Genomic DNA, 15,121 nt, shown 5'->3' with positions numbered 1-15,121 from the left:
TAGATCAAATGGGACTATTTTCATGATTTCGTCAATCAAACGCTTAAATAACCTTACGTAATTGTCGCTAATTATTGATTGGATTCCAATGTAAAATTAGAGCGATGTTTCACCCATTGTCACATATCGACGTGAAAATTTCGGTTTATCAGGATTGAATAGCCTCAAACACTGGATCGTTGTCCATTTGCCCACGTAAATCTTCGATCATTTCCAGGTAACTTTAGCACGTGACCCTCAGAAAAGTACGGATCACGAGACTTCCCTCATGAATACATGCCCACATACACACCCCAGTCAGGTTAAATTCTTCTTCAATGAAGACGTGAGGATTCTGGTCTTTCTAGTACCCGCTCAGTTATGGCGATTGACCCTACCATTTAGCTTGAAGGTTGATTCATCCAACCACAAAATGGAATGCTGAAACCGCGGATAATCCTGACTGCATCCGAGTTACCACTCGCAAAATTACAATCTGCGATCGAAATAATCGTTATGAAGTGCGAGGAGGAGACGCGGACGGTAAACTCAAAAGTGTTTTCATATTTTTGTTAGATGTTACGGATACTGGTCGTCCAGTGCTCGGTGCGTCGGCAACAGAGCTCGTTTTCAAGAATTTCTTGCACGTATTCCACACTGTTGACGATTTGGTAGCGGCGAGTTCGGATATTGTTGTTGAAATTCGGTAAACATTGTTTCGTAATTTGCATCCTTACGCAGATACTCGTAACAAAAAACAACCGTTCTTGAAGGGTGAACTTGTATCGGTTATTCATTCTGATAATGCGTCTACTAGACGAGCACGTACTATCATAACACAGATACAACTGTATGAACCATTTTAATCTTTTTCATCTGTTGCCAAGACTTATGAGCGTTTCCGGAATTTTACCGATTTTTCGAGAACGTTTCCTGACTTATGTCGATTTCTGTATAGTGGTAGCAATAACATGTATAAATAAGAAGTTGCAACGGGGAATATATATGTGAATATTTCCATTCATATTTCCAATATTAATATCGGAAATAAAACGATATAATTGATATATTTCACTACAACATGTTCGCGATTTTCTTCCATGATTTGCCTCATTTTCTTACATAATCGATTTTCGCCTTCATTTCAATGATACTTACATATCGTTTCGCGCCTTATTGTACAGGCTTTTTGGATATGAATATATTATTTGTAGCTTGTTTTCCTTCCATGGCATGCGGCTTGCATAATTCATGTTCAATATCATTTCTTATTCCTTTTCCATTAATGCTGTTGTATACATATTTGGATGTCTTGAAAAAAGTTGTATGAAGACTTTCCTCTTTATTTAACACGTTTATATTAGCGTGTAACTAACATATGTCTAATGTTATGAAACATAGCGTATGTAATAAAAATTTTCGGAAAAAATTAGTTGCCTTCAATTTAATTCTGACCATAAAAAACACAGATTTTGTACTGTTTGAAGTTTCATATGACATATCAATTTTTATCAAATTTCAATTTAGTTATGTAAAGTCAGGTATGAAGTCAGATATCCGAAAATGTATACAAGTGTGCAGCAATATCCACCGGAAACTGGCCAACAAGTTCGGTCTTCTCAATACGTATACACCGTATTACAAGTACCAGCCGCAGAAGGTGCTCGAAAACGGCAATTTCACCGATATACAGGTGACGAATAACAGACCTGACATCGTGGTGGTTGATAGAAGAGTCAATTCAGTCCTTCTTGTCGATTTAGCTATACCGAACACTCATAACCAACACCAAGAGAAACTGGACAAATACGCGGATCTCTCAATTGGGTTTGAACAGACGTGGCACAGCGAAAACGTGGAAATAGTCCCAGTTATTATGTCAGCAACTGGCGTCGGACCTAAAGCAGAGCATACACGGTCAATAATACTGACAGTATCGAAAAATATTGTCAGTAATACTGATCGTGTAATCCGAGGTATTGAAGTACTGAAGAGGGTACTGAAGATTGATGCTTCAATCCATTCATTCCTCAGTTCTGGTCGCCGAGTAGTGGGGATACTGACAGTAATAATGACCGTGTGGCCGGGTTTGCTTCATTCTTCAGTAATGAGGCGGGTTTAGGTTGTGAAAACACGTGCCATCTAATTGATGAAATCTTGGAGTTCGACGTTGGTTTGCTTTTTGTAGAGTTGCCGTTTATTTTCTCTGAAAACGTGAAGCCTGCTTATTTTCTTACGAATTTAAGTTAAATTACGTTATTTAAATTAAGTTAAATTAAGTTTAATTACGATAAATTTATCTTCCTCAGTTATTAAATTGTGCAAAAACTCGTGCATCCAAAGTAAGTACAAGATTATTTTTAAAATACTGTGAATTTAACCCTCTGGGTACCACGGTCCTCATGAAAGTCAAGTACCACAGGGGTCCTTTTTGGACCCCAAATATTTTTTTCCATTTTAAATCTTGGGTTATTGAATAGGAAGTTGAAACTTGGTACTTTCACATGTTTTTGAATGCTAATAATGAATTTTACCTTCAAGTTTACTCATCTTTTAACTTATGCCCAAAAATAAATAAAAGGTGCAACTTGTTTTTTCTTGTATTTTCTGAAGAAACAATATTTTAAAACGGAGTTTACAAAGGTCATACAGCAGAGAAAGTTAAATTCTCGTAAAAGTGTTGGGTCCCAAAAGGACCCCATGGTACTCGGAGGGTTAATAACGAAAATATTAATCATAACTTCATTTACATTTTGTTAAATAATTTGCAGATGGAGGATAATATGGACGAAGATCTTAAATTATTTATTCATACTTTTGAATCCATGCCCGAATTGTGGAGCTCCACAGATCCAAATTACATGAAAAAAAATAAAAGGATGGAAGCCTTAAATAAATTATTGCCTTTGTACAAAAAAATAAAACCTAACGCGGAAATTTCCGATGTCAGGAAAAAAATAAATACATTAAGATCAAATTTTCGAAAAGAACTTAAGAAAATTGAATCTTCGAAAAGGTGAGAATATATACCAACATTTTGATTTTCTTAGTAAAATTTTATTTAGGCATTAGGTATAGTTGTTTTTATAATAATTATATAAAAAAGAAAATATGAAATGAATTTATTATGTTATTAAAGGTCTGGATGTGGTACCGAAGACATTTACACTCCGTCGTCATGGGTATTTTATGCTCTTCAATTTCTTGATAAAATCGAGCAGCCATTCGAAACCCACTCGTCGATTGATGTGGAAAACGAGGAAGAGGAACAGGTATGATTTTGATTGTTTGGTTTTTACCATAAATTTCAGTATTAAATTTTTTGAAATAAAAAATTAACATTTGCAAAAGTATTATGACAAATTATTATGTAAGATTAAAATATGTACAATATTTATCCCTTGTGGATTTTGCGTCGCTTGCATTCCTACTATGTTCTTCACGAAGACTAGCCCCTACATCTATGCTTTCAATTTCGTTTTGTGCACTAAAGTTTAGAGATTCCTTTTTTAAGTAATTATGCAGATAGCAGCATGCTAGTGTAATTTTTGTTGCTTTGTCAGGACCAAGATTTATTGGCTTTTGAAACACACCAAATCTTGATGCGAGAATGCCAAAGGCATTTTCGACTACACATCGAGCTGTGGACAGTCGTTTATTGAAAGTATCTTGCTCCTTTGTACATTTTTTTTGAGGGTATGGTTTCATAAGGTTGCAGTGCAAAGCAAAGGCCTCATCTGCCACAAAAACGTAAGGAAAATAATCCTCTGAACCTGGTAACTTTGTGGGAGGTGGAATATGCAATTGCTTTTTTAGAAACAAATCCCAAAATTTTGTATAAAAGAGGACCCCACCGTCGGAGATCCTACCATTAGCTCCTACATCCACCATTATAAATTCCTTATTTGCATTGACCAATGCCATTAAAACAATGCTAAAGTGTCCTTTATAATTATAATACAGAGAGGAGGTATTAGCCGGTTTTTTTATGGCGATATGCTTTCCATCAAGAGCTCCGAGACAAGTAGGAAAGTGGCAGTTCTTGCTGAATTCTGCTGCAGTTAATAACCATTCCTCTTCTGTTAAGGGAAGCTGTAAAAAAAAAAATATTTTTTAAATAATAATAAGATTGTTATTATTAGTAGTAATAAAAATTTGCTGTAATTAGTTACAAAGAATGTCAATCATTTTTAAAGCATGAAATATGAACATCGAGGAATTTTTTAACTCTTGTTTTATTTTTTAGGCTCAAGAAACTACAAACATAATTCCAGAGGACGATGTTATCACTCAGCCTTCGACTTCAATAAATTACAACAGAAAATCCAAAAAACAAAAAAAATGTAATAAACAATCAGATTTGCTGAATTTAGCGTGTGAGTACCTGACCAAGGAAAAAGAAGGAGATTACAATCTTAACTTAGCGAAAGTTTGGGCTACAAAATTGCAAAATTTGGATGCGTCCCAAAAAATACTTGCCGAAAAGGCCATAAACGACATTTTATTTGAGGCTACAATGGGGAATCTGCATCACAACTCCGTTAAAATCAACGAGCCGCAATCTTCCTGCCTCCATTCATCAAATCCTTCCCAAATACTGAACGGAACCCTTCCTAGTCCAGTCCATGTCCCTTCTACCACCACCACTTCCCCCCAAAAAATTATGATTTTAAACAATAATAACAATTATGATCCAATCGATGATAACGGCATTTCATCAAAAAATAACTTGAAGGACTACTATCATACATTTTCTGAATAAAATAAAATTTTGTAAAGTGTATAAATGCCTATACATACTAATAAAATATTTTACTAATTGAATTTTTTTGTTCAACTTACCTTGATATAATCTCGAAGCACATAGATGAGAGTTTCACATGTTTCAATTATCATTGAACTAATTGCTGCTGGGGAAATCAATGCTGAGAACTTGAGGTCAGCAAAATTTCTTCCTGTCGCCAGGTATCGCAAAGTAACAGCGAGTCGCTCTTTTGGACTGATACTTTGTCTCATATTAGTGTCTTGCTTTTTAATATGAGGTGAAACCATGTCCAATAAAGTTAAAAACGTTGTTTCACTCATTCGAAAATAATTTTTGAAATCTGCAGGATTTTTAACTACTATTTCATTCAATAGGTTTAAATGGGTGTACCTGTCTCTTTCCAACAGCCAATCCTTAACCCATATTCTTCTTTTTTTTCTTTTTTTTACAACAGCAGAAGCTATAACTATTGCCAAACAGGCTCTATCCATGTTAAGTTATCTACTAAAGGATGGAAAGCGGGAACTGACGAATAATATTGACAGTAATAATGACCGTGTGAATTAAACGAACATCAGTAATACTTTCAGTAATAATGATCGTGTAATCACAGAAAATACTGAAGAAGGGCACCTTCAGTACTTTTATCAATACCTACTGTCAGTTTTATTGACCGTGTATGCTCTGCTTAAGAGCCTGCATCGCCAAATTGAGATTACCAAAAAATACCTTCGCCGACATCTAGAATATTGAATACTTGCCACACGGGCGCAAGTTCATTATGTGAGGAGAAGAGATGTTCAAAATATGATAAAGATCGGTTGCGCAGAATTCTGATATGCTGCAGAGCATTAAGAAGACGTCACTTCACAGAGAACAGAATTGTGAAATTGTCCCAATGATCTAAAATATATATCTGAAAATAAATTGAAACGTCCTTATTTCGGACATGTGAGGGGTGAGGTGTTGGATGCACATATTTATACAGGGAGATGTCTTCGAAAATTGGTTGATTTTATTAATAAACATCATCCTAATGACGAAATAATATTTTGGTCTCTTTTAACTACGTCAGAATAACTAGAAATTGGTTAGAGGTTCACGACGTACCCTGTTCAAGAGTTTTGGGCGATATTGAGTAGAAGGTATGATATTTAAAAAAAAATGCGAAATTCACAGTCCAGCATATGATTAAGCACTTGTTCAAAAAAAATTACGCGCAATTGAATATAATATCTCTTTAAGTATAATTTGGATCGTGTTTCTTGTAAACTATACATTAAGAAAAAAAAGCTGAATAAATGAACGGTTAACATTATTTCTATTCAAGTTTTTTGTAGATCCTTTTTGAAAATAATTTTTTTACAGAAACTGAACGTCTAAAATCGCTCTACAATATGAGTCACTCTAAAAAATTTGGTGACTCAACTATAATAATTTAAAAGTTAAAATTTGAATGTAATGATGATGTTCCCGTGCGAAAGCACGTCACTGATACAAAAGGTCAACGAACTTTGGCGATATAAAATACGGAAATGCAAATTTGCCGCATTCAGGCAGTCGATTCAAGTGCTAACGTCAAGACCACTTTAGTTAAAATTCTGCATATCATAGACGTACCCACTGATCCTTTATAAACATGTGGTAGGTATAAAAGAATGTATAATGAAAATTTACGTTGTATCGATCTTCGAAATTCAACGACATTGTTTGTGGTTTCCGTAAAAACAAGGTTATGTAAATTTGAAAACATCGAAGGAAGTATACGAGATTTGGCTATTAAATAACGAAACTGGTAACGAAAAAGGGTTTTATTATAAAATTATTCTGCATTCGAATCCTCCCCAATATATTCCCCTTCCCACGCCTCACACCATTCCATACGTTTTTTCCATTGATCAAAACAGTGCTGGAAGTCTTCTTTGGTGAGTGCCTTTAGGAGCTCTGCCATTTTTTTGCTTCACCGCTTCCATCGACTCAAATCGGGTCCCTTTCAAAGCATATCTTTTTCTAATCTTCCGTTCACGCAAGAGCTTTTGGTCAGGAGTCAGATTTTTTGGCACCAACTTCGCACAGACTTTTGTCATGTGTAATTCCTCGTATAAAATTTTTCTACCAGTTTCTTTATCGGCGTTTACAGTCTCGACAATCATCCGGATGTTTATTCGACGATCTACACGCACAATTTGGTTGATTTTGATCACTTATTCTGGAGTTGAAACAGTCACCGGGCGACCTGGCACTGATCATCTTCAGTGCTCTTTCGGCCTTCACTAAAGCGTTTACACAATTCAAAAACACGTGCACGAGATAGAGAATTATCCCCATAGTCCTCTTGCAATAATTTATAGCACTTTATCATCTTTATAATTGAATTTATATATTTTTGATATTTCGTGGTTCGTTAATGCAGTTTTATTTTTTTTATCATATTGACGACCTTATAGTCTATTTTCTAAATACTGAGATGTCTGCCCTATGTAAACAACGTCACAATCAGTACAAGACATTTCATATAACATATTCCTTCTTTTATTTTTTGCTGTTTTAGATTTTGATTCAGTGAAATATTTGGACAATGTATTATGTTCTTTATGACTTATACTAATATCATATTTATTGAAATAATTCGAAAATTGTTGGGAATGTAGCCTATACTGTCCCATGGATGGCAGAAATTTATTATTCATAAAGAAAAAGAAAAATCTTCTCCATATTTTAATTGGAAATTTTAGTGGTGAAGCACAGGATCATAATTATTAGAAATAGTTCTTATTTTTCAAAGTCTAAAATATTTTTTGGTCACGTAAAAATAGAGCAACGGAATGTTGTAAAATTTTACATGAATCTTGGAAAAACTGCACCTAAAACAACCCTTAAGATGTTCGACTCAAAGCAGAAGAGAGCAATTCAACTTATAGGTGATCCAGAGTTGACCAAAAACTTGAACAGTTTACAGCATAGAAGAAAGGTCGCTGACCTGACATTGTTTTACCGAAACTACCACGGCAGATGCTCTTTCTAGATATCACACAACTTCTTTGAAGAAATACGTGCCTGTGGAACCAGCTATCAAGGCGCGTTTTCTCGAACACTAAAACCTACAGAAGTTCAAGATCAATATTCAAAGGCATCTCCTACTTGAATTTAATTGGGTTTTGGGAGTGATTCCCAAAATGGTCGAGGTGGGCCCCCAGGTGTCCATAGGAGATTCGACAGTAAGTGAATTTTGATCAATACACCCGATATTCATATTTTCTATCAGAAATAGAGAATATAGTGAAAACGGGTATACTAAAACCTTCAATTGGTCTACAAGGAAAAAAAGTTTGGGATTTTGTGGTTTTACATCTTTTGCTCACATAAAAAAGAAGCTCGCAAAAATATTTATATTGACACTATGAATGCCAACTTATTAGAAAAGTTCATAATGTGTGAAGAATCAAATATGAATTAAAAGGAAAAGATGTAAGTCTGTAGAGGCGCGTGCTGAAGGAACTGATAGAAAAAGACTTCCTGTACTATTTCGAACAATGGGAGATACTCATGGAGAGATGTAGGGATAGAGGAGGGGTATATACTGAAAATGATAATAAATAAATATACATAATATCAAAACAAAATATTTTATACCATATAGCCACACTTAGTAAGTGATAACCGTAAATTATCAGGTAGACAATAAATTTTTTTGTGGAATTTTAACGTAAAGCATATCAATTGAGCCTTTATTTAATAAACTTATCGATTAATTTAAACAATGATAAGATTAAGTGTACTGTTGGGCTATGGTGGCCAGCGACTTGGCAGGCTATAGGTGCAAGTGTTAACAGTGATTAAAATGGAACCTAATTCGTAAGTACACTTCTCCAATTTAAGAAAGATCTTTGCACGGTTATCCACTTAGGATCGCGGACCCAGACCTTTACCTCCCTACTCCACGTTCAGAATTAGTTAATGGCTCAATATTTTATAATGTAAAAAAATGCACAATCACTTGAATTGAAATAAAATCGATATCATCTTTTCCCGCATTCCGCAATAATTTGAGGGATTATTTACAAGAAAGTGTCTTCTACTCTATAAGCGACTAATAAAAAATATTTAATTCCGGACATGCTAGTGGCGTAGCAGAAAATGAGCCACTCGGGTGGAAAAAACAGCCACGGACACGGTGGCTTGGGAAATGAATTGTTAAACATTTGGTTGCATGGGATCCGTGGCCTACAACCACATATGTAATACTTCTATATGGACAGTTTCTATAAGTGGAAACTTTTCCGACTAAGGCAACGATTTCTCTATCCTCCGAGGTTCCAGCACGGTTGTGCCCATTCTCAAGCATGCGCAGTACAGATAAAGTATCTCGAACGAGAAAGAAAATGAATATTGTCGGCACCGTAACGTAGGGACGTTTTTTCCCATACCAACTGTTTATATAGGAGTATTACATACATGCCTACGACGCGGTTAGTCACGCAAATGATGAGCGCGCACCTCTGCGCACCAAAATCCAAAAACTTACCTCAAAGTAACAACTAGCTTTTCTATTGATGATATGAGTTCGCTCAAAAGCTTCTCTTGTCCTATTATATCGTCTTTAATATACTTGAGTAATTCAAAAAACAATGTTTTAGACATTCTGGAACAGTTAAAAAACTTTTGATCATAATTACAAAGTTCGTCGAACAAAGTTTAGTGCAAAGTAGCTTCTTTCCTTGCACTGTTTTCATCTTTCTTTTTCTTGTTATTAGCAGGAGTTAGCAACAACATCCAGTTGCAAGTCGGCGTGACTTGCCAGCGTAGTGTAACAGTAGTAAGGACACAGATCAGATTTTCGAAGCATATCAAGTACGATTTTATCTATTTTAAATTCAAAGAATTTTATTTGGCCTCAAGCTATACGTATTTTTTTTAAAACTCATCGAAAAGTTTGGTAAAAAATTAATGGAAAAATAAATTTATTCGATATATTTTTCTTCCTTTGCAGTTTTCCTTAATCACAGCGTCGTTAACCCTTAGACGTATTTTTAAAAATTGTCATTTCCCAAAGAAGTTTCGAATAAGGGGAAAATCCAGTGAGAAGAACCGGGGAATAATTTGAAAAGCAGAGAGCGTCTCTTTTTCTTGTATGGCATGACTCAATTCGAACTGGGCATTTCATTGCAGAGAAAAGTGATTTCAGATTTATTACATTATATTACCGAGATGTGAAAATTATCATGAAATTGCAATTTTTCCAACTGAAAATTGAGTTTTTTTAGTTAACTAAAACTAGATTGAATATCAAAATTTATCTTATTTGGTTTATAGAAAATATTTTAGTTCTAGAAAGTTAATATTATGCAAAGACACGCCCCTACTCTTAATTAGTTGTGGGATGCATGTCCTGTTTAGACATAATCTTGAAGGTCTTCTCAATCATGTCGTTTTGGTGATTGAAATCTGTTTTGATTCGAAGAGCAACTGATCATCATCAACCAAATCATCTTCTGAACATATGTGTGAGATAAGAAAATGTCTACCTTTACCGGAAGGATATTTTAGTCCAGTGGAAAATCCTTTCAAGTGGGGTGTGTACTCATCATTTATTTACAGTATGGTCTGCGTTAATCCGATCTAATCTAAATCATAAATCTTTCTGTTGTCATTTCTCATGGTCATAATTTCACGCAGTTATATAGATCGTCAAGCTGTCGAAGAAATAAACAACAATAAAGGATAAAACTAGAGCATTAAGATGCAACATAGCGCAATGAATTCATTAGAGCCCTTGAAAACTTTGTGAACAAAAATTATTAATAAGAAATAAAAATTGCACTTACGAAGAGGAAAAATGCATTATGAGAAGTGCTTCTCGAAACGGTAAAAAATGAAAAAAGTTCGTTGAACACGAATATTAAGACAAAAAAGATCTACGAGGTATCTGGTGCTCAAGTTGCCGACATTTACGTTGACTACAGGATAGCCGTGGAATTCGTTATATAATTTGCCGAATAAATATACTCTGGGGATTTTCGATGTCGACGAACACTTCCTGCGTGGTACACGTGGTGCAAGGGGTGGCTGGTTTCCACGTCGTTTCCTGGAGTTCCATGGAAATTCGTTATGAAATTGGCACAATATATACATCCTGGGGTTTTCAAAGGTGTCGAACACGAATATCACGACGTCGATGACCTGGTAACTGTAGAACAAGAAAATGATGGTGTCTAAGCTATGCGTTTAAAGTAATAGTCCACCTCAAATTTCCCATATTTATCAGTTTAACTGCAGAATAAACTCATCGTTTTGTTGTTTAGTACATATTGTTACTTTGAATGTGTTCTCTTTGGTGTTGATTTTCAAATTTATACTAGTTGAGCGTACAATGTTAATTTGAAGACGGATCAAAATATGACTATTGCAACCAGGACTTGGGGAATTTCCAGGAGACACAGTTTATACACAAGGATCTTCTTTTGGGCCATTTGGAAATAATACTGAGGATATTCAAGATGAAAATTTCGAACCAGATTTGCCCAAAAATGATCTAGTATTATTAGATGAGAAAATATCTAATTGACGTTTTGGCCGATCAAGAAATGAAAATCTCTATAGATTTGGTCAGAATAAAACCCATTATCCAATGTGAAAAGTTGTTTTAATGATCCCAACCTTCATGAGTAGTAAAATTGAACTCATTTTCGACAATATTTGCCGAAACATACATTTTTCATTTTCTAATCGCAAGTTTGCGCTTCATATCGTTTCTGTCCGAAACTTTTCCGTTTCCTGCTTCCTACTTTTCAGAAATATCTAACGGTTTACAATTGGAAGCCCCTTTTGGGAACTAGGTTACTCGTTGTCTTTTTTTTTTGAAAAATTTAACATTTTGCTTTTCCGAAAGAAAAAAAAATGACACTTATTTCTCTTTAATCAAAATTTCTTATTCCACTTCTTTCCATGTTAAAATATTAAAAGAATAAATGCATTTCTATTGGCCGAAGCTGTCGGAAGGCGTATGTACACAATTTCTTTGGAATATTCCTGCTAGACAGTCTGCGATAAGTAGTGGCGTAGCTTGGTGAGATTCATTTAATTCATAAATTTCTTTAAATAAATAGAAATAAGGCGTTCTTTAGTCCATGGGCGAATGAAAACAATGAAATTGCACAGTGTAATGTGTAGTAGCAGATTATCTAGAATACAATTGTACCAGTTTAGAAACAATTAAATAAGCTCAGCGAAAAGAATACGATACTCACCACAAGGCTCCATGATTCGCTGTGGAAGTGGAAAGAAATGAAATAGCAGATATACTAAGGTAAAAATAGGGGCTGATAAACTTTATGTAGGACCTGAACTATGGCTACAAGATAATATAGAAAATGCTATAAGAGGAGTCTTGTGAGGGTAATCGACACCTGAAGATGCTAGGTTTAGCAGAGGAAGCAACGGGTAGATTCTACTAGGGCTAGAAACTAAAGAGCTCCATACCATTACACCCGGGTGCGAATAGAACGGGGAAAAGACATTTTTGACAGTTACATTCATTTCACATACAGATCTTTTTGAAAGGAATAGATATCACCTATAAACACTAACCTTTCTCAGTGTTACAGTAAAAAAGGGTACATAAAGAAAAAAAATTGATATAACCGTATTACATAGAAAAACTCAAATGAGCTTTTTTCAGTTTGAATTTCTATGACGTACACCATTTTATAAAATTTAATTAGAAAAGTTCATTCTTCCATTATAACTTCGTAAAGCTAATAAAGCGCTCGTCACGAAAAGGTTTAAATCCTAAATTATACATGCTTTTTATATTTTAATTTACCCTCATCGCAATGTCATTCTTTTTTTTTTTCAAAAAATGATCATCGCAGTATTTCGTCGCATATTCTCGAGAGAATTTCAAAGCCGAATAAAGCATTCAAAAATAAAGTGATATAAATTGGTCCCTATCGCGTTTAAATTTTAGGGGTAGTTTGTGCACCTCGTCACGACTCTACGTTACGGTAATTGCTGAACGGTCCGCGTACAAATGGGAAACGTGCATTTACGTAAGTGGTTAAATGCCATTTTATATTCTTACTAACCTCACCTATTATATTAACTAACATGGTCATGTAGCTAATGTCGAGCAGTATCAACACTCTAATTATTCAGTACTTTTATTTTTTGGTTACTACAAAATTACGTGAGGTAAAGAATTAAAAGGTTTTTCTCTTCTTGTCATATCAACTAGAGGCGCGTGACTACAGGTGTCAGTTTGAATGTTAGGTTAGGTTTCCTAATGTTTCCTAATATCCCTAATATCCTAATAATAAAGTCAGTTATTTGGTAGAGGATTTTGATCACGGTTTTAAAATTCACACAAAATGATCTCAATATATACGCTAAAATTAAATAAAAAACACAGAAGAAGACATCTCTATTAGTATAGAAAAAGAACGAGATCATAATTAAAATTAATAAAAGTAAAAGAGAAATCAAGAGACGAACTAGATTGGCATTTCAACATCTCTTCTGGATTCATATCTTTCCCCACGTAAGAATTTTGCCATGGTTCTGAATAAATATTAATCTGACGGTGCAAGTTCAGTAATACATGCTGCAAGATAGCAAGAGCGCTGGGACACAAAAATATTGATCGATAAAACATTAACGAGACATCTTCCTGGCATGACAGAAAAAAGAACCAGAAGAAGGTTTTTTTAACAAAGAAAATGTAATTTGAAGAAGCGTAAGGCATCAATATTTTATTGTTTTGCAAAATAATTGTATGCGATACAGAAAAACTGGGAGCAGATTTTTTGGACGTGCGTCAATTTGTTATTTCATTACCCACCATAAAATTCGTGATCGTGGTTGTTATGAATATTAGACAACTCGTGACGGAATATTAAGCAGGGATTTTAATTATGTACGTGGTTAAAAGTTTAGTCGGAACAATTGGAAGAAGTACTTTGGACCTAACTAATAAAAAATATTCTTTTCGGTCAGTTTTTAAAAGATCTGTATTATTTATGAAATTGTGAATTTAGGTTAGGTAACCTAACCTAATCTAGGGGATTTAGAAATTCTAGGTTTTAATTTTTGTATTTTCCAACTTTACAAAGTAGATTATGTACTCGGAGTACCTTTTCGTTTGCCTAAAATATCGCCGTCCCGAATTGGCGCATCCTTACATCAACGGATTAAAAATCATGACGAGTTGTAGAGCACCCGATTTATCAAATCGACTTTCAAAGTCTACGTTAAAAATATGAGTCAATCTATACATTTTTTTGGTATCCTACTAAAAGCAATCAATGACAGAGGACCGTAGAGTATATTTCGTAAAATAATTTTTCAATATGGGATACAAATATACAATAGAATCAAAACAAACAATTTTAATATCAATGTGCCGCTAACAAAGATGTAATACGCTGAATTCGATCTGAATCCACAAGATAGCATGGAAATACTTCAGTAAATCTTGAAGCTTTCGGACGTTAAAGGAACGCAGTGCAATGCATTAAAAATTTGTTGAGTGAATTAATTCGAGCGAGAAAATTAAGGATCAACTCGGCTATATCATTATACATTGAAAAGAGAACTTCGAAAGCTCAACATTTTTGTTTATTTCGGTAAAATTGAGAAGTTGGGCAAGCTTCAACTGAAGTAAGTACGGAGAGCTTTTAATTAAGAAACTGAATTATATTTATTTGCTTCTACCGAAGTTTTTTTCTTTTGTAAATTGGGCAGTTAGGCATGTTCACGCCAAAAAACATTTTCGCATCGTAAAAATGTAATTAAGAAACAAAATGAGTTTTTTTAGTTAATGATGAAAAAAACAACTTTAAATGATTCCTCTAAGAGCGTTTAAAAATCAACTTCCAGATTCGTGTTCAAAATCGATAGAAATATAGAAAACATTGTAATCAAACAAAAACTTTATACTAATCTAATCCTAAGCCTTCCTACCCTTGCGTATGTGGAGCCTAGTCGCCATGTGGTATTACACTAAAGCGGTGATTCCCAAAGGTTTCCACGGGAAACTCGTCGGGGGCTACGTTCGGCGTGATAAAAATTGGGGTTCCACAATCGTACGCGATTAATTCTTCACCAATATAAATACCAATTTCCAGTATAAACGTATATGTATAATATATCATTTTATGCAAGTATATAAGTTCAGTATTTGATTTTTACTACGTACGTCCTAATGTTATTTATGTAACAAAGTTTTAAGCAATGACTCTATGAAATCATTAAAGCTGGAAGATCATTTATGGAGATGTCAACGTACTAAGAAAACTTTTGAAATATTTCCAAACGTCTGAAAACAACGATAATGGTTTGCGGGCATTTTACAATATCTCCTTATATATAGCAAAATCTAGA

The 15,121-nt window shown here is 34.4% G+C and overlaps 3 protein-coding genes across 6 annotated transcripts in view; 1 reads left to right on the top strand and 2 right to left on the bottom strand.

Moving 5' to 3' along the window:
• The window catches only part of LOC130893376 (uncharacterized), a 303,656-nt gene that overhangs the window by 147,604 nt on the left and 140,931 nt on the right, over nucleotides 1-15,121 (bottom strand). The gene's annotated exons all lie outside the window — the stretch shown is intronic.
• On the top strand, nucleotides 1,884-4,798 carry LOC130893380 (uncharacterized). Its single transcript, XM_057799431.1, has 4 exons — nucleotides 1,884-2,321; nucleotides 2,751-2,995; nucleotides 3,119-3,251; nucleotides 4,226-4,798. Exons 2-4 carry the CDS (start codon nucleotides 2,751-2,753, stop codon nucleotides 4,739-4,741), a joined length of 894 nt encoding a protein of 297 aa, XP_057655414.1. The 5' UTR covers nucleotides 1,884-2,321; the 3' UTR covers nucleotides 4,742-4,798.
• LOC130893379 (putative nuclease HARBI1) lies at nucleotides 3,015-5,433 on the bottom strand. Its single transcript, XM_057799430.1, has 2 exons — nucleotides 4,822-5,433; nucleotides 3,015-4,071 (listed from the first exon to the last, which is right to left on the bottom strand). Exons 1-2 carry the CDS (start codon nucleotides 5,233-5,235, stop codon nucleotides 3,346-3,348), a joined length of 1,140 nt encoding a protein of 379 aa, XP_057655413.1. The 5' UTR covers nucleotides 5,236-5,433; the 3' UTR covers nucleotides 3,015-3,345.

The sequence above is a fragment of the Diorhabda carinulata genome, chromosome 4, assembly GCF_026250575.1.
Source record: "Diorhabda carinulata isolate Delta chromosome 4, icDioCari1.1, whole genome shotgun sequence".
NCBI lineage: Eukaryota > Metazoa > Arthropoda > Insecta > Coleoptera > Chrysomelidae > Diorhabda > Diorhabda carinulata.
Note: the sequence above shows the minus strand (reverse complement) of the source record. Positions and strands in the feature narration are given on the sequence as shown.